General features: G+C 42.8%; 1 protein-coding gene across 1 annotated transcript in view; it reads left to right on the plus strand.

Annotated features, from left to right (window-relative positions):
* Positions 1-869: 869 nt before the first annotated feature.
* Positions 870-25,814, plus strand: part of LOC121288126 (chymotrypsin-C-like) — a 28,468-nt gene continuing 3,523 nt past the window's right edge. Inside the window, exons 1-4 of the mRNA XM_041206479.1 lie at positions 870-918; positions 22,465-22,562; positions 23,397-23,531; positions 25,400-25,536. Coding sequence (XP_041062413.1) covers positions 22,540-22,562; positions 23,397-23,531; positions 25,400-25,536 — 295 coding nt within the window. The 5' untranslated portion in view covers positions 870-918; positions 22,465-22,539. The remainder of the gene's footprint in view (positions 919-22,464; positions 22,563-23,396; positions 23,532-25,399; positions 25,537-25,814) is intronic.

The following is a 25,814-nucleotide window of genomic DNA, read 5'->3' on the forward strand; positions in this document are numbered from 1 at the left end:
ACCTTGGAATGGTTTAGGGACAACAGAGGGAAGTGACCAGAGGTGTACACCCAAATTCCATCACTCCTTGCGCCATCTCTCAATTCAGGAAGAAGCCTAGTTTCCTTACCAGAGCATGTAAGATAAGAGGAGTTAGCCACACCTTGTAAGAATGCCCTGGTGCTAATTAAGGTTCTGATTATCATTCTTAAATACTCTTCATTAACCGTCATGAAATCCTCATGTCACTTCTTCAACTGTAGGTGATATGAGCTGCAATGCTTAAGAAACCATTCTCTGTTCATTTCCTCTCTATATATGCCAGAGTATGAGGAAGACAAAGCCACCTCTACATCTGTTAATGTCAACAAATGCCTTTGTAGCAGGAACTAACACTGAAACTAACCTCACCAAGCCACTGTTGGTAATGAATAGTGAAGTCACACACCCAGAGTATATCCTGTATCAATGCTACCCTCAGTTCCCTCCAAGTTGTGTTCAATGTGGAGGAGTACTGATTCATCAGCTGAGGGAGGGCAGTAGATGATAATCAGGTTTCCTTGTCTATGATTTATCTGAAGTCATGACAGTTCAAGGGTCTGGAGTCAGTGTTGAGTACACATGAGCTAACACTCCATGACCATACATCAATGTATGCCACTTAATGATGATGTTGGAGGAATCTGGGACAGTGGCTGATATGCATTTCTATATTGCTATGTTAGGCTGTCGCTTGACTAAACTGTGGGACAACTCTCCCAATTGTGGCACCAATCCCTAGATGTTGACAGACCCGGTAAGTGGCTTAAAGAGCGCAAGAAGAAACAAGAGGGAGCGAGCTGGTGAGAGGCTTAAAAGAGCTGTGTGGTCTAGACTTGTCTAGTCTGTGGACCAACCACATTTGGAGAGCAATAAAAAGTAACAACACAAGAGAAACAGGTAAGTGATTGGTTAGTGAGTATTTTGCTCATTTATCTTTCAAAACAAGTGTAATTTATGAGTCATTGTAAGGTTTTATTAGTATTAGTGAACTTTACTAGTGGTGATAAAGCTTATTGAGAGCAGTAGGGTTTATTAATTATAAATTGATTAAGACAAATAAATTGATTAGCACATAATAAAGATGGCAGGGCAGGTGATATATTGCGACTGCAGAATGCGGGAACTCCTGGATGACAGTGTGATCCAGAGCAAAAACGCCTGTAGTGTATGTCTACATCTTGAGGAGCTTTGGCTCAGAGTCATTGAGCTGGAGGCAAAGCTGTAGACACAGTGATGCAATAGGGAGAGTGAATGCTACCTGGAAATTTTGTTCCAGGAGGCAGCCACACTCCTTATGATAGGAATTCTTGTTTGGTCAGTGTTCAGAGACAGGAGGGTGTGAATGTGAGTGAGATAGTTAAGGGGATCAAGAAGATAGAAGCGGACCAGCCTCAGCCTTTGCAATTGTCCAACAGATTCAAGGTTCTTGCCGTCTGTAGGAATGAAAGCAGTGACTGCAGGGTGGATGAGCGAACTAACAGTGGAACCATGGTACAGGAAGCCATTCAAGTGGAGAGAGTTAATGGTAATGTAGTGGTAGTAGGGGGTAGTATAGTCAGGGGGATTGACACAGTTCTTTGCAGCCAAGAGTGAGAATCTAGTTTGCTGGGTTACCTGCCTGATATCAGGGTTCGGGACATCTGCAGTGGGCTGGAGAGGAACTTGCAGTGGAAGGGGGATGATCCAGTGGTTGTGGTCCATGTAGGTATCAATGACATAGGTAGAACTAGGAAAGACATTCTGCTGAAGGAGTATGAGTAGTTAGGGGATAAATTAAAAAGCAGAACCTCAAAGGTAATAATCTCTGGATTACTACCTGAGCCATAATCAAATTAGTGTAGGGTAAAACAGGTTAGAGAATTAAATGCATGGCTCAAAGATTGGTGTGGGAGAAATAGGTTTTGATTCATAAAGCACTAGCACAGTACTGGGGAAAGTGGGAGCTATACTGTTGGGGCAAGTTGTATAACTAGGGTAGTAGAGAGGGCTTTAAACTAAATAGTGGGGGGCGAAGGATCAAGTTTGGGAAGATGCAATAAATTAAATAGAGAAAACAAGGCAAGAGACCAAGGTAGCAATAATGATCAGAGCATGGCAGGAAGGGACAAAATGTACAAACCTATGGGTGCACCAGCAGATAAGGCCAGAGGTTACAAAGTAGTAAAATGACAGAACTAAGTGCTACGTATCTGAATACATGTAGCATTTGTAACAAAACAAGTAAATTGACTGTGCAAATATAAATAAATGTGTATGATCTGATATCCATTACAGAGACATGGCTGCAAGATGACAAAGACTGGGACCTCAATATTCAAGGGTACATGACATTTAGGAAGGATTGGAGGATAGGAAAAAGTGGTGAGGTAGCTCTGTTAATTAAGGATGACACTGGTACAATAGAAAGAGATGGCATTATTTCTGGAGATCATGCTTTAAAATCAGCTTGAGTACAGATGAGAAATAATAAAGTTAGAAAGTCATTTGTGTGAGTAGTTTATAGGCCCCCTAACAGTAACCACATTGTAGGATGGAGTGTACAGGAAAAAAATAATGGGAACTGTGAGAAAGGTACAGCAATAATCATGGATGATTTTAAACTACATATAGACTGGATGAATCAGATTGGCAAAGGTACACTGGATGATGAATCCATGGAGTGTTTTGGGAATAGTTTCTTAGAGCCCACATTCTAGAGCCAACCAGAGCAGGTTATACTAGATCTGGTAATGTGCAATGAGACAGGATTAAGCTAAGGCCTCATTGTGAAGGCATCCCTTATAAACAATCATAATATGATTGGATTTCACATTCAGTTTGAGGGAGGGAAGAGTGGATCCAACACTAGTGTTCAAAACTGAAATAAAGGAAATTACGAGCGTAGTAGACAGAGCTGGCCAAAGTGAACTGGGAAATTAGGATAAGAGATGGAGCAGTAGAGATGCTTAAGGAGATACTTCAGAATACTCAGAAAATATGCATTCCAGTGAGAAAGAAAGACTCTAAGGGAAGGAGGCACCACTTGTGGCTAACTAAGGAAGCTAAAGATAGTATCAAATTGAAACAAAAAGCAATAAATTCTGCAAAGATGAGTGGCAAGTCAGAAGATTGGACAGAATATAAAGAACAGCAAAGAAATTCTAAAAGGTTAACAAGGAAGAAGAAATTAGAGCATGAGAGAAAGCTAGCCAGAAATATAATAACAGATAGTAAGACTTTCTACAGGTATTTAAAAAGGAAGAGTAAGTGAAGTGAGCACTGGTCCTCTAGAGAGAGTGTCCGGGAATTAATAATGGAAAATAATGAAATGGGGAATGAACTGAATAAATATTTTGCATCTGTCTTCACTGTAGAGGACACAAGTAACATCGTAGAAATAAGTGTGAATCAGAAGGTGAAAGGGAGGGAGGAACTTAAAACAATTAGAATCATCAGGGAGAGAGAACTGAGAAAATTATTAGAACTAAAAGCTGACAAGTCCCCAGGTCCTGTTAGACTTCATTCAGGGGTCTTAAAAGAAGTAGCTGCTGAGATAGTAGATGCATTGCTTTTAATTTTCTGAAATTCCCTAGATTCTGGAACAGTCCCATCAAATTGGAAAATAGCAAATGTGACTTCTCTATCCAAGAAAGGAGGGAGCCAGAAAGCTGGAAACTACAGGTCAGTTAGCTTAACATCAGTCGTAGGGAAAATATTGGAATCTATTATTAAGGAGGTTATAGCAGGGCACTTAGAAAATGACAAAGCAATCAGGCAGAATCAACATTGTTTTGTGAAAGGGAAATAATGTTTGACTAATTTATTGGGGTTCTTTGAGGAAGTAACAAGCAATGTGGATAAAGGGGAACCTGCGGATGTGGTGTACTTATATTTCCAGTAGGTATTTGACAAAGTGCCACATCAAAGGTTATTACAAAAAGTAAGAGCTCATGGTGTAGGAGTTAACATGGATAGGGAGTTGGTTAGCTAACAAGAAACAGAGAGTAGGTATAAATGAGTCTTCATTGGGTTGGCAAGATGTGACAAGTGATGTGCGACAGGTATCAGTGCTGGGGCCTCAACTGTTTCCAATTTATATCAATGACTTGAATGGAGGGACCGAATGTATGGTTACTAACTTTGCTGATAACACAAAGATAGGTAGGAAAGCATATTGTGAAGAGGACATAAGGAACCTGCAAAGGAACATAGATAGGTTAAGTGAGTGAGAAAAATGTTGGCAGATGGAGTATAATGTGGGAAAATGTGAATTTGCACTTTGGCAGGAAGAACAGAAAAGCAGCAAATCTTTTGGGATTTTACAATAATGTGACAGCTTCATGGGTATTTTCACGAGCTTATTATTTACAGTTTTTTTTAAGCTAAATTCAAAATTCTCAAACTATTGCAGTGTGTTTTGAATTCAGTTTCTCGGGAATTTCTGATGCAGTAATATAACCTCTAAGACATGAATAGAAAGAAGCCAAGATTGCCCAAGGCTCAATTCAAATCAGATGTTCTAAATTGAAAGCCTCATAAAACTGGCATGTTGAAAAGTACTTTGAAGTGAACTGTTGGAAGAATAGAACAAAATGTGCTTATTTGCAACAACTTTGCCATTATCAGGCTGTTGCAAAGTGCTTTGCAAACAATGAATTCTTTTTTAAGTGTCATCACTGCCAGTATGTCACCAAGTGTTTCCGAACATAGCAGTTAAAATGCACAAAATAGGACCCCACAAGGAACAATGAGATGAATCACCAGTTGATAATGGCGGATGCTGCCAGACCTGCTGAGTTTTCCCAGGATTTTCTGCTTTTACACCAACTGATAGTGTTAAGTAAGACTTGAATGCTGGTTAGGATACTTAGAGAACTCCCTACTTTTCTTCAAATAACGGGCCATGGAATTTTATATATCCACCTAAACAGGGCCTCAGCTTAATGTGACTTTTGAATGATGTTATCTTCTGATATATTGTGCTCCCTAGTGGCGCACTGAAGCATCAGTTTGCATTATGCTCAAACCTGCAGTAGATTTTGAAAACACTGCCAAAGACAGAAGTGCTACCATTGTGCCAAATAGGTACCACCTTTTACAATGATAACCATGGACTGCATTTATATTGGCCGCACTACAATTAGAATTCCAGGAGACCTATAGTTCAGAGCAGTTTCCTGTGTTTAATGTTTCATATCTGACTCCTTTTTCATAGAAGTCAAATGTTTAGAGTTAGTTTTCCATAGACTATGATGCTGTCTCTAGGAGTATAAATAGTAATAGCTGCCTTATGGCCATTGGTCCAAATTAAAATGGTGTCAGTATAAAAGCCGCTTCATCGCCAGTGCAGCGTCTCCTAACAGTGTTATATTTTTCAGCATCTTCTCTGAGGATTAAAGTGCAAAAATTCTAATGAGGACCAGTGTGGGAGATGAGGTTGATAGCACTTCCTATTCAAAGTATCTCCATGACAGCTATTACCTCATTTCTACCTCACTAACTTAGTTGTTAGCAATCAGTTGTAAGGTTTTGGATTCAAGGCCCACTCCAGGACTTGAGCATGAAATCTAGGCTGAGCCATCAGTGCAGTACTGAGGGAGTACTGCACTGTCAAAGGTGTTAGAGGCATAGCACAGCACAAAGGGAGGCCATTCAGCCTGTCATGCCTGGGCCAGCTTTGAGAAAGAGCTAACCAATTTAGTACGATGCCTCACTTTTTCCTCATAACCCTGCAAATTAGTCGTCTTCAGATTCATGTCCAATCACCTTTTAAACATTCCTATGGAACCTGATTCCACCACCATTTCAGGCAATGTGTTCCAGATCTTAAATTTCCTCCTGATTTCCATCCACTTCTTTTACCAGTTATTTTAAATCTATGGCCTTTGGTTACCAACCAACTTGCTGGAGGAAACAGTTTCAACCTACTTACTCAGTCAAAATCCTTGATCATTTTGAACATCTCTGTTCAATCTCCCCTTATCCATCTCTGCTCTAAGGATAACAACATTACCTTCTTTAGCCTCTCGACATAATTTAAGTCCCCACATCCCTGGTATAATCCCAATAAATCTCCTTTGTACCTTCTCCAGGTAATTGATGCCTTTGCTAAACTGTGGTACCCAGAATTGGATACAATACTCCAGCTGAAGTCTGATTTTGTTGTTCTTCAGATATGCCTTTAAGGGATAGCAGCGTGGCATCAGTTTAAGGGAAGTGTGTCGTGTGATCCAACCTCAGTTTCATTTCAGCCTGGAGTAGGACACAGCTCTGCAGCTTTGATGTCCTCAATTTCTATCCATGTATACATGTTCACATGTGCCTGGTCATAATAAATGAACCTACAATGTGTTTGCACAATCCCTTATGAGCGATGGGTGCCCTTATATCATTGTAACACATGTGACACAGATGAGGCCTAAACCTGGGCAGTTTTACTGGATGTGAAAGATCCCATGGGACTCCTCAAAGAAGAGTGTGGAGTTCTCACAGCATCCTGGTTGGCATTCTTCCCTCAACCAACACCATTGAAAACAGGTTCCTGCTTTGTAGACATTGGCTACTGTGTTTATCCACATTTTAAGTAATTGCAGTTAAAAGTAATTTTCTACATGTGAAATGGTTTGAGAGACATGCTTATAAAGAAAGATTTGCATTTATGTAGCGCCTTTCACAACCTCAGGATGCCTTAAGGTGTTTTATGACGAATTAAGTGCTTTGAAGCCTAGTAACTGTTGTATTGTAGCAAATGCAGTGGGCAGTTTGTTCACAGCAAATTCCCCCAAACAGCAATGTCATAAAGACTAGATAATCTGTTTTAGTGATGCCGATTGAGAGACAAATATTGGCCATGCTACCAGAGAGAACTCCCCTTACCCTCTTCAAAATAATGTCAAGGAACTTTGATGTTCACCTGAGGAGCAGACAGGAGCTTGGTTCAACATCTCATCCAAAGGACAGCTCCATCGGTGAGAATGCTGCCAACTGAGCTGTAGCTGGCACTGATAAATAGGGCACTGTGACTATTTTTCCAGTCTTTCTGTGACTCCACCCACAAAATCGTGACAGTCAAGTGGGAGAACCCCCTTGAAAATACACCCCCTAATTTCCTTACCTCCAGGCTCCTCCAGTAATGTGACTCCTGAGCCGCCTGAGTCCCAGAGTGAGTCCACTCATTTAAAGGGGGCTTAGGCTGGATTGGCCAAAGGGTTGATTGGGAGGAAAATGTAACACAAAGTAAGTGTGCAGCATGCCCAATAGGGAGGGGAAGAAATCAGTTCCTAATCACTGCCGTAGAGTGAAGCGTGCAGGAAATGCTCCTGTGGTGTGACTGTCGGGCTGCCTATTTCTACCACTCTCTCCCCATCCCCACTGGGTACGCTGTTAACACAAAGGAAGTTAAATCCAAGGCTTCCAGCTGCTTTAGCATATTTAAAATGCCAACCCTCCCCGTGAGGGGGTATTGGCTACCTGCCCCTCGTTCCCTCAGTAAAGAAGTTGGCCGTTTGGAGTGGGCTTCCTGACACACTCAGTCCCTTTAAAAGACCCACCACCTGTACCCAATCCCACCCATGTTAAAATTCCTCCCTTTACTGTGGAGGCTCAAGCATGAAGAACACTTGGATGATGTTCTATGGTACAGTGAATGCTCGCTGGACCATTTCTCACAGGAACAGGTGCCTTCACGTAAAGAGATTCCAGCTGTAACCTTTCTGATGTATTCAAGTTAAAGGTTAACTGAACTGAACATTCACAATATTTTTTTCTAAATGACACCTGTTAGGATAACCTGTTTAAATTGAGTTCTGACAGTTTCACCTTAATCTCTGTTTGCCATTGAACGACCTCAGTGACATGATACTAGTTATTAATAGTCATGGCATTGGCCTCATGTGCCTTTCAGCGCTTCTCAATGTTAGAACATTCCAGCAACCCAGAAAAGTGAGTTGCTATTGTTTCTTGCATTGAAAGAGTGACTACGCTTCAAAAGCACTTTATTGGACGTAAAGCACTTTGGGACGCCTTGATGTTATAAAAGGGCGTTATGTAAATTCAAGCCTTTGTCTCGCTTTTATGACAGTTTTGTGTTGAAAGCAACAAGCAGCAGGCTACATCAGAGTTACAACACTGGCTCCGTGCCATGCTGTAACCCAGAGAGATGAAGCTGTGATAGCCACATTCCAGCAGCACCTACACCTACCAGTCTTTTCAATTGCAGTATATAATGCCAGTGTCTTACACCATAAAATTCAAATGCGGGAATAATTTGCCTACATCTGAGTAAATCTTAAATGTGGCTGGATTAGCCTCAGCAACACTAAACAGATTTAAGAAACCTGTGCAAGATTTCCAGTCCAGTGATCCAGGAATGTTTTATAGCTAATAACTGGGTATGAAGTCAGGGTGCTGTGGGATTAACATCCTGAAATAATTTCTCAGCCTTGTCCTAAATTGATTGGGCTAGTTTTATCATGCATTGGAACAAACCAGAAACCACTCCACATCGATACTGTATAAAAGGTGGCAGTGTTGGGAGATTAGAGTTTGGAGAGCTGTGCATGACTAAAGTGATTCCTAATGGAGATGCACTCAATCTATAGATATAATCCTGCATCAAGTGAAGGAATTTGAGCCTTGAAACCCTGTGGTATTCTGGTGCAGATTTTATGCGATTTGGGCAAAACCTTCCCAGCCCTGATGGCAAGTCATCAGCATGAAACCTTGGTCTCAGTTTTACTGTGGGCTTCAGAACCCCGACAGGGGCACCATACAGAAGTCCTGAGGCCACAGTAAGACTGCCCATTTTAGTGGACATGGGACACTAATTGTCTGCCTCCAGGCCCACCACCCAGTTAAGGACAGCGGGTGGACCCCTGCTGCTGCCGGCCTAATCAGAAGGCCCAGCAGCTCTGAAGCCTCAGCGGCACCACCAGGAGGGCTGGGTGCTGCCGAAGCAGCTAGGAAAGCTTAGGGGCACCTCAAAATGGAGGCTCCCTCAGAGAGGTGGGTATGGTTTATAATTTTGGATGACCGAGAGCAGAAGGTCCCGCCGATTGAAGGGGATATCCTTCGGTGGGGATCTTCGGGGCTGGCAGGGTTGCCTTTTCCACCTGTGACCCCTTTTGTGAGCCCTTGAGCTTCTGGCTCTGATGGCCTTCTGGACTGCTGCAGCAAAGCCACTTCCATAAACCTGGCAGCCTCCCCTTTTGGGGGGTGGGGGCAGGGGGAGGGCATGGTGGCCCCACTCAATGGCCCCTAACAGGGTTTTAATTATGCAAATTGGCTGCCCGCCATTGGGAAATGACAGCATCCTGACACTATTTTACTGGCCCCCATTCACCTCCCAATGACCAGAAAATTCAGGCTGTTAACTCTGTTTCTCCCTCCACAGACGCTGCTCGACCTGTAGGTATCCTCCAAAATGTGTGATGCCAGGGGTTGGAGATTTTTGCTCTGTCATGAAAGTGGGCTACAGCTTCACCAACTACCTAAGGGCATGTTGAACTTTTCCAGGATGACCTGTGTTTTTTAAAGAAATACAAGTAAAAAATGCTGTTCAAAAGATGGCTGATAATGTGAAGTGACCACTTTCTGGAAAACTCCTTTGTGGTTTAAACTGAAAGACCTGTCCTGACAGGACATGGAATGTTTCACCTGAAGAGGTGTTAAGGCCTACTTCAAACAGAGACGCTTGAAGGGTATGGAAAATGCAAAAAGCTGGGCTTTAATCTCCTGTATTTGTGGAGACAGTGACCAGTATCCCACATCTCATCAGAAATGCAAAAAAAACCTCTCCTGTTGATTTATATCTCAGAGTGTGCAAAGAAAGTTCTTGAAGCAAAATGGACTGTAGATGTATTTCCCCTTCCTGGGAATACACAGAGATACTGGGTTAAAACTGACTGAAGACCAGTGACTGACAGTGACAGAAGCAAGAGGCAAGAACCAGTCAGTCACCCCTGAAGAGACAAGCAGGTGATCTCACTCCATCTATCTTGCTGGAGGCAAGTGTGTTTTAGCAGAGACAGGCAGTGAGCAGGAAGAAACAGGATAGCCTCTTCAGTTAATCCTGCAGAGACAACCAGGTAATCTCTCTTTCTGGAGCACCAAAGTTCTAAGAGAATCACCTAACCTAACAATCACATCATATCACCATCATGGACAAGCCAAGGACTGATTTGTATATTCTTTTAAACTTTGATTTGGACTCTTAACTTCCTCATTTTTGACTGCGAGTTTGTGTGTGTGTGCATGTGTGTGTGTGGGGCCGGAATTGTACCATTCTAAACTCGATTGAATTCGGCAGGAAAGTAAAATCCCACTGCCGTAAAATTCTGCCATGTGTGTGTGTGTGTGTGTGTGTTGCGTCTTTATTATTTTTCATTGGGTTCTAGTAACTAATAAGCTTACTCCTTCATTGACTCAAGAAATCCTGGTTAAATTGGGTGCTCATAAAAAGTAAATACATTTGGATTGGGAAGAGATATCCACGGGGAAAGAACCTTTGTTGTGACCAACTGAGGAGGTTGAGGGTTGAGGAAAAAGGGGAGCCACCTCATTCCTCCTCACTTAGCTGTAACAGCCCTCAAGCTTGACCTTGCCCCCACCAACCTTCTGCCCACATGTACTCTTCAGTGAGGAAGACTGGTTACCGAGCAGGAATGGAAACTTTGGCTGAATTGCTCCCTTCACCAGCTGCAAGGCCAAGTGTTGCACTCAGCTGAGGTCAGTTAATTCAGGATAGAATGGAGATCTACCCTGTAACCCCCTGGACTAAATATCTCTCCGTGCCACACCAGCTATTTATGTCTTGGCTAGTAGAAAAGCTAACATTGCAAATTTAACGTACATCCCCTCTGATAATGCAGGTTAGAGCAATCATATTGGAGTTCACTACTCTGCTGTGGAGACTTTTTTTTAAATGCCAATACAATCCACTATTTTAGTTTATTAAAGGAAACTTAGCCCAATTGGCAGCAATTTTGTCAGAATTAGAAAATCATGGGTTAGTTCCATTCCTGGACTTGACAGCATGTTCCAGGTTCACACTCCAGCACAGCACTGTGGCCCTGCCTGCCTCGTCAACTGGCTGAGACAGGAGAAATTATAATGAGGAATAAGGAAATGGCAGAGATGTTAAATAACTACTTTGTATCCGTCTTCATTGCAAAAGGCACAACAAGCACACCAGAAATTCTGGGCAGCAAAAGGTCAAATGGAAAACTTAAAGTGGTTAATATCAGTAAAGGAAAGGCCCTAGAGAAATTAATTGGACTAAATGCCCTGGATCTAATGGCTGGCATCCCAGAGTTCTAAAAGAGGTGGATGCAGAGAAAGTGGATGGATTGGTTGTGACCTTCCAAAGTTCCTTAAATTCTAGAACAGTCCCTATGGATTACAAGTTAGCAAATGCAACACTGCTATTCTGAAAGTAGAGAGAGAGAAAACAGCAAACCACAAACTCCTCCATCCTCACCCCCTTTTTTAATCCCCTTTTTTATTTTAAAAAATATTTTATTAATTTATCCGTGGTTTTACCCCCCTTTTTATCCCCCTTTCTTTCCCATTTTCTATCCTTTCTTTTTTCTCCCCCACCACTGCCCCCTCCCCCCATCCTATCCCCTACAAGACCGTTTGTCACATGCTTTCACACAATTCTACCCTTGTTCTGCTGTTGTCACATTCTGCTTTCTTATCTCTACACCACTATCAGCACCTTTTTTTAAGCACTAACCACTACCATTAACTTTCCCTTTGACATTTAGTTCATGACATCTTTGTCAATCTCTCCTTTGTCCCCACCTATCACTGGCCTTCTATCCAGCTCCCCCTGCCCCATCCCCCTTTAACAGTATAAATTTCATCACATTTCCACTTCTCTTTTGCTCTGAAGAAGGCTCATACAGATTAAAACGTTGGCTCTTTTTCTCTCTCCACAGATGCTGCTAGACCTGCTTTTTCATTTTCTGTTTTTGAACTGCAAACCAGTTCGCCTGAGATGAGTCGTTGGAAAATGCTGCAATCTGTAACTAAGAAAGTGGTAACAGGCCACTTAGAAAATCATGAGTCAATATGATTCTATGAGAGGGAAATTGGTGGTTGACAAATCTATTTTTTTTTGAGGATGTAGATAAAGGGTAATTTGTGGATGCAGTACATACGGATTTTCAAAAGCATTCAATAAGGTGCTACAAGTGTGGTTGTTACACACGATAAGCACTCATGGGAATAGGAATAATATATTAGCATGGATGGAGAATTAGTTAAAGGGCATTGAACAGAGAGTTGGAATTAATAAGTCATTTTCAAACTGGCAGGCTGTTACTAGTGGGGTGCCACCAAGGCCCATGCTTGGGCCTCAGGATATTTACAACTATACTAATGACAACTTAAATGAAGGGACCAAGTGTAATGCATTCATGTTTGCTGATGATACAAAGCTAGGTGGAACAGTAAGCTGTGATGAAGACACAAAGAGGCTGCAAAGGAATATAGATAGGTTAAGTGAGTGAGCAAGAGGGTTAGAGTATCATTTGGGGAAATGTGAGGTTATTCACTTTGGAAGAAAGAATAGAAAAACAGAACATTTTTTAAATGATGAGAAACTATGAACTGTCGCACAAGAACCAAAATGGATGGTGGGAGGTGATAAACTGATTTTTGAATGATGTGAATGGTTCGCTTTTAATTGTTTGGTTTCTCAGTGGTTGGTGCCTAGCTTTTTGCCATCTGTACATTTTCTGTGGTTTATGATTGGCTTAGGTTAACAAATACTTCTTACTTTGTTGGTCATTATGTGTGTGAAGATGTTAGATGAGAACAACATTGGACTCAATGGTGACGGATCCGATGGTCTTGCTTGTATTTGAAGAATAGTCACTTGAGCAACCTACTAGAGAGGAGCCCATGGAATGCGAGAGAAAGTACGTTGTAAAGTAGGAGGGATAAAAGAGAAATAAAAGAAATGTAGTCTCAACATTTGGAGTTCATTATATTCTTGGAGCTCATTACACTTCATATTAATTTTCTTCTTCTTCAGTTCTTTGCCTGAAGGCAGGCCTGACCTGCAGTGCCATGACCTCCACCACGTGTAAGGCAAAGAGGCAGGTTCTGAATCCACCCAGATGGAAGAGGGATTGAACCTCAAGCTGTTGGCACCAATCTGATCCACAGTGGCTGACCAGCCAACTGAGACAACTGCACCCCACCACACCTGTGCTCCACTAACCGCCCCGCCCCCCGCCCCCCCAAACCCCCCACCCCCACCCGACACCCCCAGGGAGTCCGAGCAGCTGTGGCAAAATGCAATTTTACATGCATGTTGTAGTCAGGAGCTATGGATAGTGAGGTAGAGGCTCCAATTTCCTTTCCCTCACATGGCTGACCAGGAATCTCTCCCGCTCTCACCACCTGCCATTGCCATACAGCGGAAGCATTTGTAGTTTGACACTCAACCTGTTTGGCTGTGTTATGAATGCAACTTCCTTGGTTATCAAACCCTGGAATAGAAGTTGAGCTTGAAATCTCTGGTTCAGAGGCAGGGACACAAGACCTCCCTTTCATGTTAATATCAAACAAAAGAAAAGTGTAGTCTGATTTTAAAATAGTATAATCAGTGCCAAATATCTTTCAGACACTAACTCCTCTAAATGGAGTCCTCCAAGCTACACATACCCTGAAAGGTGAAAGCCTCAGTTCAAAATGGAGGTACAATGGTCACACTTGTATCTAATTTTAATCTGAACACCTGCCTGATTTCACACAGCATATATACGGGGTTTACAGAAAATAAAGAAACTAACCATTAGAGTCAAGGTTATGGGAAGATTTGAAGGGAATCCCTCTGTGTTTTCAGAATCTTGCCTTGAAGGATTGGGTAACTCGGCCAGACATCAGTGATTAACATTGGAGCATTGTAGTAAACACCTGACCATTCTCTGTTGTTTTTATTGTTAATTCTTCAAGTGACAGGCACAATGATGCATATGTGGACTCTTTTCATTCGGGAAGGCCAAGGTTTTTTTACCTGCTTCTTTCTAACTGAGCCTTACAGAATAATGAGGTCCTTCAAACTGTGGCCGACACTCAGTTAGATCATTTCAGCCAGCGCTTCCTTATAGGGGAACCGTAACTGACCTTAGCACTCCTGATTTGGGAAGGGAAATCAGTCAGGGCTCCTGCTTGCAAGATTGTTGGTTATGGTTTGTTTGCAGGGACATCGGGTGTAATTGTGCACAGTCAAATAGACTGCCAATCTTCTTATCTGAGTTTAAGAATTCATTTGTTTTTGCTTCTTTGTTCCCTTTCTTGTCCCATCGCCATTCACTTTGGCCCAGGATTATTCAATCTCTTTTGTCTTCCACCCTATCAGAAACCTTCTTTAGCCCTTATCCCAACCACTCATCTGCTCAAAACCTATTACATCTCTAACTTTTCCCAGTTCTGAAGAAACTAAAGGTGGACAACATCTAAGGTTGAAGGATGTTGAGAAAAATGAAGGAAGAATTGGCAGAGGCCCTAGAAATTATTTTTCAGGTTATCTATTGAGAGTGAAAGTGTTTCAAAGGATTGGAAAGTGGCCAGTGGCTGATTACAGGCTAATTAGTTCAACATTTATGTTAGAGAAAATGTAGGATTTTTTAAGTAAAGGTGAAATTACTAAATATTAAATTTTATTTGAGAAACGTTGGCTGGGATTTTCCAGTCGGGAAAGGCGGGAATTGGCACAGGCAGGACCTGAAAGTTTGGAGAGCAGCCGAAAGTCTGTTGACTTTGAGTGGGAATTTCTGGTTTCGTTTCCGGCAGGACTGGAAAATCCAACCCGTTAACTCTGTTTCTCTCCATAGATGCTGCCATAACCTGCTGAGTAGTTCCTGTCTTTGTTTAAGAATTAACATCCTTAGAACCGTTACCCTGGGATATGTTCCAATGTGCATCCAAGGTCAGAGACTTCAGGCTGATCTGAAATTGGGCTTTGTGCCTTGTTTTAATATTATTGGCAAGTTGTGGGATTCTAGAGGAGCTAATGGACCATGGAGCTAGGAACAACATTCCTGCTCCTCTTGCCTCTACTTGAAGCTAATTATAGAAAAAAATTATTTGGCTTCTGTTTCAGCCTCTGGCCAACCATTTTAAGACCTACTGGTTAGATTGCAGGTGGAACTGATATGGGAAGCAAGGAGGAAGTAAGAGGCATGAGTCTTAATAAATATTAAAAAGAACAGGAAAATATTCCACAGAATACATCAATAAAAAGCAAATTGTTGAGTGTGAGATGAAACGGAGGAGAGGAGAGGAGAGTGAGTTGGTGGAGAATAAGCAGAAAATAGTGGAGGTACTTAACAAGTTCAATATTCAATAAAAGATTTTGGAGAGGAAATAAGGGCAGTATTGGTAAAGGGAGAGATAAGGAATAACATAATAGATAAATGATAAATAATAGAAAAGTTAAACTAAAGGTGGACAACATCTAAGGTTGAAGGATGTTGAGAAAAATGAAGGAAGAATTGGCAGAGGCCCTAGAAATTATTTTTCAGGTTATCTATTGAGAGTGAAAGTGTTTCAAAGGATTGGAAAGTGGCCAGTGGCTGATTACAGGCTAATTAGTTCAACATTTATGTTAGAGAAAATGTAGGATTTTTTAAGTAAAGGTGAAATTACTAAATATTAAATTTTATTTGAGAAAATAATTAGTTGCAACCAATCAAGATTTCCGGGAGGAAGATCATTCTTGACGAACCTGGCTGGGAGGATTGCAGTGGATATGGTGCACTTGGACTTATAGAAAACCTTCAACAAAGTACCACACAGGAGACTAATGGATGTCTGGGCTCTCAGACAAGCCTCATTATGTATTCTTGGCTGAGAGCCCAGACATCCATTAGTCTACATTAATCCATTAATATGTTGAAACACTTGAGCACCAGAGAAAACATTGCTTGATATACAGATCTTGTTCTCTGATATATGCTGTCACTTGCACAATGTTTATTTACAGAATGTTAAGAGGGTTCAAGTGCTTGCAGTTTCACCTATTGAAACTTTAAAGGGTCTGCATGATTGACATTTTCATTGGGCTGCAGTAAAATTGAAATTTTTTAACATAGTGGTAAGTTATGAATGCTTAAAGCATTTTAAAACACATCCTAGTGTTCCTATATGGTTCATTGGTTCTATACAGTGTATAGTGAGTTGATGGGCATGGAAATGCTGCAACTTGGCATAGGAGCCATGAGAGGCTGTGGAGGTGGGTGGAGCTATGAGGGGGCACGTATGGGCCATGATGAGCGTGTGTAGGGTAAGGGGGTGTGAGAGCTGGAGGACCTTTCTGTTTTTACTTTAACTGGGGCAAAGTTTCACGGCCCCGAGGTGAGCCTTTTAACCTGCCTGCCTCTGCACCAGACAGCCCCTTTGGCTGTGTCCTACCTGTTTCCCGGGTCGACTAGCCCAACTCCAGCCTGCACCCACCCCCAGCCATCCCACAATGAAAATCCCTTCCTTGCGGCTACTTTCTCCCGAGGCGGGCGGGCCAAGCTGGGAATTTTCCCAACTCCCACTGCCCACCTCAGGGATGAAAACCCAGGCGCCAATGTCAACATTTCAGAACAGGTAGGATAGGTGATTGAGTGAAAAAGGAACTAAGAGGGAGATAGGAACAGATCAGACGCGTTGGATTAGGTTGCTCACGTGGAGGTTAAACAGTACCTCAGACCGATTGTGCTGTGAGCCCTGTTTCTGTGCTGGGAGTTCTGTGTAATTCTAACTTATTAAAGCAGGAGCCATGAAGAAAGTTAAACCCTTATCTGCCTCCATCTAATCCCATTTGCCTCAGTCTTGCCATTTTCCTACAATTAACGGATTCGGGAAAACCCTAACTTGCTGTCACCTTAATCACTCGTCTCCTCTGACCTTTGCAAAGGGCTAAGTCCTGATGTGCTAAGTGGGGTAGAGACAATAGTTTAAGTAAAGCAAGTTCATAGGACAATAGGACAAGGATACAGAACGGTAAAGGGCACATTCTGGACTGATTCAGGAAGCTTTTCTTCAGATAAGCAGTAATTAATGCCCGAGATGACTTCCTGTGTCGGCTGGTGAAGGCAAAAAAACTTCTGGAATCATCCCAAGTCATTTAAGTGCTGGAATGGGGAGAATGACAGATCTCTGGGGAGATGAGCTCTTTCTATACTGCGCTTAGTTTTACATTGCATCTGGGGTTATTTTGCCGTGTTAAAAGAACTATATAAATGCAATTTGTTGTTGTCATCGACGGTAACATCTTCCAATTGACTTAGGCCAGAGCAATCAAGACCTAGTGAGCTTGTGAGCTGCACATTATTGCTGATAGCAGCTAGACAAAGCCCTCACACCAGTGCTCTGGGACCGCCAGTCTAAAGTGGCACTGAACGTAACACAAAAACAGCTCTGGATGCACTGAGTGACCTCCTCATCCTTTTTTATCTGGCTGATCTCTGGCACTACAGGCCCAGACCTGTTCCTTTGCTCTCTCCGCTGGAAAGAGTCACCATTGTTAATGATCCTCTGGTGAAACCTTGAGCACCTGCTAACATGTCAGGTACAACCTGCCCATCTCTCACACAAGCGGCACTGCCCTTTATTCTCTGCTACTAATCTGACACTTAGACTAATAAACAGCAAGATAAGAAGATCGACCATTTCTCTATAAATATTACTGTAGCAGGGACTGAACAGCAGAGGTAGAGAAATGATTTTGTTTGTGGTTGCAGCTTCGCTCCTGGCTCGTGGTGAGTAACGTTTGCTCTTAGGACGGGCTGAGCGCTGGTTCTATATTTCATTGCTTTTCTCTTTGTCCACTCCTGAGAGCGCTGCCTCCTTGTTCAGGGATGGCCTCCTGGGCGTTGTCAGCCGTCTGGTACCTCGCATAAATCTGCATGGGGTTCATCAGCCAGCTATTCAACAGGAGGGAGAATCACACCTGAATCTGACTCTGACATCAATTATAATCCTGAATGGGTTCCGGACCAGGGAGCGGGGAGCTGGCAGGGGGACTGGGGTCCAGGCAGCTGGGCGGAAGTATGGGATGGTGCAAAAAGCACTCACTGATTTGAATTGCAAGCGTTTTCACTTCCGGGCCCTCATTTAAAGGCTGCTTGGAATGCGAGGAAACAGTGCCTGTTAGTGCTTGTCGATGGGGGATGAGGGGAGGGTTGTTTGGGAGCATCTAGGGGGAGAGATGAGAGGCTGTAGGAGGTTTTCTTTTTATCATTCATGCATGGGATGTGAGCATCACTGGCAATGGCAGTGGTTATCAGCCATTGCCTTTGAGAAGGTGGTGGAGTGTCACCTTCTTGAACCACTGCAGTGTAGATATACCCAGAACACTGTTAGGGAGGGAGTTCCAGGATTTTGAGCCAGTGGCAGTGAAGGAACGGTGATATATTTCAAAGTCAAGATGATTTGTGACTTGGAGAGGAACTTGCAGATGGGGATATGCGTCTGCTTCCCCCACACCTCTGGTTGGTAGAGGTTGCGGGTTTGGAAGGGAAGGTGGAGAAGCTTGGCAAGTTACTGTCATGCATCTTATAGATGGTGTAGAATGCTGCCACTGTGCACTGGTGATGGAGGGAGTAAATATTTGATAAGTTGGATGGGTTGTTAATTAAGTGGTTGTCCTGGATGGTGTCAAGCTTCTTGAGTGTTGTTGGAGCTGCACTCATCCAGGCAAGTGGAGAGTATTCCATCACATTCCTGACTTGTGCCTTGTAGATGCTGGGAATGATTCCAGCAACTTCCTGTTCCTGCTGACCCCACTAAAGGATGGCTGAGGCCCAGGTCAGAATTCCACTGGGATCCTAATGACAGCATTTATACCTGATTCCAATGGGCAACTCATCCAGTGCCAAAACCAGCAACAATATAATTGGCGATCAGCCAGAACAGAGTAGGAAATGGAGCTGGCCCCTTTCAACTGTTTGCCTGCTCCTTTCCCGTTAGGCGTGGAGAATTAAAATTACCCCCTTTGTCTCCACTTGACATCTGCACACTAATACCGGCCCTGGATAGTGATGAGAAGTAACAACCTTGACAGATTTGTCCCCTTCCTAGCTCACTGGCCCTGAAACCAACTGCACTACCCTGGCTGTATGAGTTAAGTCAGCACACACTGGCCCTTCAGACTTCCTGTTTGGTATAGCTCAGTAACACATACAAGGTATTGCATTAACTCACCTTGAATATACTGAGAGATCTCAGTGCAGAAGGAGGACTCAATGCTATGCAATGAGGATAGTGCCTTAAACCTCAACGTGTTAGTGGTCTTTGTCTCTCTTAAAGAGTGTTTCTTTGTCACTCTGAGACACCAAACCAGAGATAGGGCACATTCACTCAACACCGCCTGTAAAGGAATAAAAATAATGCCACGGGGAAAGAGCAGGGGAATGGGATTAATTGGACAGCTCTTTCATTGATCCAGCACCAGCACAATGGGCCAAATGGCCTCCTCTGTGTTGTCTGTGGACATGGAAAAGATGTTTCCTCGTATGAGTGAGTCCAGAACTAGGGAGCACTGTTTGAAAATTAGGGGTCACCCTTTTAGGACAGAGATGAGGAGAATCTTTTTCTCTCAGAGGGTTGTGCAACTTTGGAATTCTCTAACTCAGAAGGTGGTGGAGGCGGGGTCATTGAATATTTTTAAGGCAAAGCTAGATAGATTCTTGTTAGGCAAGGGAATCAAAGGTTATCAGCATTAGATGGGAATGTGGAATTCGAAACACAAACAGATCAGCCATGATATTTTTGAGTGGTGGAGTGGGCTCGAGGGTCTGCTCCTACTTCTTATGTTCTTGTGTCTGATTCTATCATTATATGACTTTGTGCAGTGAATTGAAAGAGAGTGATGTTTGTCTTGCAGCCTATGGGTGCGGTTCCCCTGCTGCTCCACCTTTGACCTCCAGGGTTGTTGGGGGTGTGGATGCTGTGCCCCACAGCTGGCCATGGCAGGTGAGAGACCCTTTTCCATATTCCAAAATAGAAACCAAACGGTATCAGCAGAGTTTCAAAAAATTGATATTGCCCCATTTCAGAATTTTCCACTCCCACCACCTCCACCACCACCACCACCAACCCCACAAAACCACCCCACCCACAACTCCCCCCCACAACTACTAACTAGGATCTCTTCCAGTTCCAATTATCTAATCCTTTTCCCATTACTTTTAGTTATTAACTATTAAGCCTTTGTTATTTGTGCTTCGTTGAGAATAAATGTGATCTAACTCATTTGCAATTGGAGGTCAACAACTGGTGTCGTTTAGAGGCAGTTAATTTACAAATAAATTGCTTGGTTGTGAACATGCTATTTAATTGGGGAGTTCCACAAACTCTGCAGTGACTTCTTAATCATTTCTTAGTTATTTCTACATAATATTTCCGTGCAAGAATAATCTGCTCAGGGTTGATTAATTATATAATGCAATGGCACCTTAATAAGATCTGAACTTATTGATTACCCTGTAAAATAACTGGTGCACTGAAAACACAGTGAGCAGCAACATTAGCAATAATTGATTCATGCGAGTTGATTTAATCGAGTGCCCATTTTAAACGGGGTGGGATAATGAGCAGGGAAGGTCTTGTGGTGCCTCTACTTCTGAGCCAGAAGCTCTGGGTTCAAGTCCCACTCCAGGACTTGATGAACAAGGAAGGTGCGTTCATAACATGGCCAAACAGGTTGAGTGTCAACTTGTAAGTCCTTCCAATACACGCCAATGGCAGGTGGTAAAAGCGGGAGACATTCCTGGTCAGCTATGTGATGGAAAGATGGTGATCTCGACCATCATTATCCATAGCTACAAAACGCATGTAAAACTGTGCTTTGCTGCAGCAACTTGGTCTCCATGGGCAGGGAAGAGCTGGTTGGCTCGGTTGGCTGGAGGGCTGGTGTGGATCAGATTGATGCCAACAGCATTGGGGTTTGATCCCTGTTCGGGCTGGGGTGGATTCAGGATCTGCTTTCTTGCCCTACCCATAATGGAGATTGCGGCGTTTCACGTAGAGAACTCAAGAAAATAAGATGATTAGTGGGGACTCTATGTAACTCTTTCGAGTACAAACCCATTTCCATCTGTTTCAGATGAAGTTACATTGTTTCATAGGGGGACTCTATGTATATGGCCTTGGGAAAAGCCGGCTCTTATTAGAAATAAGAGCAGCACCGCCATCCCCTGGTGTTTAAATAGCACTGCAGTACCAGAAAGTCTGTATTACAAAGGTGGTATTATATCTTAGAGAGGAAAGATTCCTATTTTGTGAGAGCAATGTTCTCCCATCTTGACTTTTTGTACTTATCTGTTCTAGGAATGTGGGTGATGCTACTCAGGGCCATCGATTGCCAATTCCTAGTAGCCCTGAAAAGGTGGTTTGGGCCTGTCCATCCACCATATATCACTGAACCTTGTGGGACAGTTCTGTCATGGTCGTGTTAGCTAGGGAATTCCAGGATATTGACCCAGAGATGGTGAATGGGGATGTATGTCAAAGTCAGGATGGTGTAACATTTGAAGGGTCACTTGGAGTTGATGGTGATTCCACAATATTGTTGCTATTGCCCTTCCCAGTAGTTAGAGATTGCAGGGAGGGAGGTGCAGTTGAAATAACTTTGCCCAGTTGTTGCAGTGTATTCTGTAGAGGGTACATACAGAGGCCATGGTGGTAGAGGAGGTGGATATTGAGCCAAGTGCTTACAGCACTGATCAAGTGAACTGCTCTGTTCTGAATGGTGTCAAACTTCTCGAATATTGTTGTGCCTCCACCTGTCCAATACTGTCCTGACTTGAGCTTTGTGGAAAGTGGGTAGGCTCTGAGGAATCCAAAGATGATCCACTTGTCACACAGCTTCTGCATTGTCAAGGTGTTGATCCTGCCCACTTAAGCTTCTGGACAATAGTGACCCCATGATGTTGGTGCTGGTATTGGTGAAAGTGAGGAAGGGGTATTTCATCTACTTCCAAGACATCTCTCTGGCTCCATTTCTCTGGAAGCACTGCACAAAAATTGCTGTTTGCAAATTCATTAATGAGCTCCCTAATTATTCAGGGCACCTTAGTACATTTATTTTTCTCTATTAAGTCGGTTATAAAAACAAATATAGATGGTGGGGTGCAATTTTATTTTGAAGAAGTTACACTCGTGATAATGGCCCATTTGTCAGCTACATCTACAGAGGTGAACACTAAAAGTAATCTGCACTCACCTGCAGCAATCGTGCCAGATGGTCAGCTCATGTTGAAGATTGGGGAAGGGGGTGAGCTGTCGCTTTTCTAGCTGTGGTCCTGGGAGTGAGAAACTACCTGGATTTCCAAGCCATTGGGTGACTTGACAATGTCACAAAATATAACAATGGATAGATATGTTGGTTTGGTGTGGGGAGGGGTGGAATCTTGTTTCAAATCCCCCAGCATGATTTGTTCCTTTTGTTAATTCACCAAGGTTTCTCTCCAATATTTAAAAAATGATAATTGGACTCACAATTGTGGAGGATCTCTCATCGCAACAAACTGGGTCATGACTGCTGCTCACTGCATCAGGTGAGTTGAGTCACTAACAAATCAACACTTGACAGCTACCCTACGCTTCCTTCCATTTTACTTATTTTGATTTTTTTCTCCATACTGCTGTAGTTCAGCACTCTCCTAAACTTCCTTCTGTTGTTCCTCCTCAGCTGTAATTACAACATCCTGCGCACATCATCTATCACGTCAATGTTTTTCAATCAAGGCCCATTGCACGATTTCAGATGAGGAGGCGGGGAAGATGATATTCATCGTAAGGGGTTAGAAGGGTGCCATAGATTATAAGGATGCAGGAGGAGGGGAATAGTAACTTTCAAAAGGGAATTGGATAGACACTTCAAAAGGAAAAACTAAAGAAGTGTTATGGGAAAGAGCAAGCGCCGGGCATTAGGACTATTTGGATATCTCCTTCAAAGAGCCAGCACTGGCACAATGGTCTGAATGGTCTTTTTCTATTCTAAATGATTCTCTCTTCTACTTTTACTCATTCTTTCCCAGGACCTCAAAACTGCAGAAATACATAGTTTCCCCCTTCATCCTCCAATTTACAGGCACTTGAAACCTAAGCATAGTGTTAGACAACTACTACCCATTGACTGATGTTGTCTTCCCACTGAAGAAGGGTCATACAGACTCGAAACATTAATTCTGTTTCTCTCCCCACAGATGCTGTCAGACCTGCTGAGTTTTTCCAGCATTTTCTAGTCTCGTTTTGTTTTCCCACCTACTCTTTTCAACATTGGCGGGTCCCACATTATACGCCAATATGCCAAAGAGGTGAAGCCTCTTTATTGATTAAAGCAATACCTAACCAGAGAACTGAAAGTTCTGATCTTTTTCCTGTTTAAGCAAGAGACAGACAAACCGGGTGGTGCTCGGCAAACACAACCTCAAGACTTCAGAACTGGGATCAATTTCAGTTGAAATTGCTCCAGGGAACATGTTTGTCCATGAGAAATGGAATCCAATATTTCCTGCTCTTGGGTAAGTACAGGTACCAACTTAATTTCTTATACATTCCAAAATAAGTTAATTCCAATTTCATGGGGGGTGGGGTGGGGTGGGACTCTCTACCTACATGATGTTTCGAGTTGCACATCATTTCCCCATCGCTCTTATGCCACCTCAAAATCCGCTGGTGGGTTTTGAGTTAATTGTGCAACTTTGGCTGCAATTTGCACCAGTTAGCACTCACAGCAAATTCATTCAAACTTGTTTAACAAAGGGGTCCTCACAGTCTCAAGTCAGACTGCAGCTCATCAATCTTGGCTGGATTTCAGGGATAATTGGATAGCATCACGACCACCAAAAATTGTAATCTCCACGAATCCGGTTACGACTTCAATGAATGTTGCTTAAGGCTTTACAAACTTTTGACCATTATGCATTTAACAGTTTGCAGCAGCTTTGACAATCCCATAGGTGAGCCAGGTAGGTCCACAGTACTCTAGCTGGTCAGCCATCCAGCCAGCTCTGTAATAGTGGAGTGGTTGACTTGTCACTGGGATTTAGGTCCAACCATGACCAAAGCCCTAATGGATATGATGGCCTTAGCTGGGCAAGTATTTGGAATCCATAAGGCTTTACCTGATGAAACTTTGGTAGCATCTTGACACCTTTTGGCCTTCTTAATGCCAACCTACATTTAAGTTCTTGGGATTGAGGCAAGTGGGATGCGTTCCTACAGGAAGAGACTGTGCACTTAATTCTGTGCAAACCAAACCCCACGAAGTGGCTGTAAATCTCTCAACTGCTTGAATTTCAGACTCTTAAATGATGGGTTTCTCCACATGTTAAGACACCCTGCTGACCAAGGTGCTTAATGTGACATTGTCATTGTATTTCAGGGCAGGAGAATTTTGATAAAAACAAAAAAACTGCGGATGCTGGAAATCCAAAACAAAAACAGAATTACCTGGAAAAACTCAGCAGGTCTGGCAGCATCGGCGGAGAAGAAAAGAGTTGACGTTTCGAGTCCTCATGACCCATGAGGTCATGAGGACTCGAAACGTCAACTCTTTTCTTCTCCGCCGATGCTGCCAGACCTGCTGAGTTTTTCCAGGAGAATTTTGAGCTCAGTTGGAACAACAGCCCATTTCCTGAAGGCTCACTTCACACCCTGCCGCCTTAGTTAGTGGGCAAGTTCTGCTGGTCACTGACTTAATTTACCGCACCATGATATTTTCTGATTCAGCTGTTGTGGTGTTTGATCAAGCTACATTAAAACTGGTCATCGTGTGACTAATGAGGTTCTGCACAGTCCTCTCTACATAAACTGGGAGAAATACATTGTGACAGTGACAAGACCCCACTGCCCTTACAAGGAGAAAATTAATTGTAACTACTGCAGTGCTTTATTTTTGATCATTTCTTTAATTCTTTCCCATCCTGGCAGTACTAGGTTATGCCAGGGTATGGTTCTACAGCAGCCAATAGCTCTGTGGCGTCTCAACCAAGAGGCCATTTGTTATATATGAGTTTTAACAATGCTGATATACTAGTCTATCATATGTGGTCATCCAGATACAAGCAGTAGGTATCATTGCCAGGAATGGGAACCTCAGTTTAATTTAGAGGTCCCGACAGCAATTGAGTATCATCTGTTAGGTGAGTTGGTTTAACTCAAATTCCAATGCCACACAGCACAGTCCTTACAGAAATGGAGTCACCAGTTTTCACTGTATGCTGTTCCAGGAAACTGAACTTCCTGAAAAGTCTCTGTTAGGCAATAATGATCTTTTACATGAAGGTTAATGGAAATTTCTACAGGAATAACGTTCTCTTTGAGGTGGTATATTTAATTCTTATTGCTAAAAAAGTGTTAACCTGTGACTTTTGATTCAACTCAACAGGTATGACATTGCACTCATCAAGCTTTCCAACCCGGTGACTCTGAGCAACTCAATAGAGCTGGGCTGCATTCCTGCCCCTAATACTGTGCTTCCCAACAACTATCCCTGCTTTGTAACAGGATGGGGTCGACTCTATAGTGAGTGGTACACAAAATATTTTCTTTGTACAGATATTAACATCTGATCTGATCTCTCCAAAGAATACTCTTGAAAATCCAACATGCTGTGCCATATTGTTTAGTCCTCAGTTAAGATAGGGAAAGACTATGATACAAATCGGAAGTGTTATTCTTTCCCAATCTGTGCAGAAAGGTCACATAGGACTTAGGAGCAGGAGTAGGCCATTCTGCCCTTCGAGCCTGCTCCATCATTCAATAAAATCATGTCTGACCTGGTCTCACTTTCCTGTCTGCCC

This window comes from Carcharodon carcharias, chromosome 15 (assembly GCF_017639515.1).
Source record: "Carcharodon carcharias isolate sCarCar2 chromosome 15, sCarCar2.pri, whole genome shotgun sequence".
In the NCBI taxonomy this organism is placed as follows: Eukaryota; Metazoa; Chordata; class Chondrichthyes; order Lamniformes; family Lamnidae; genus Carcharodon; species Carcharodon carcharias.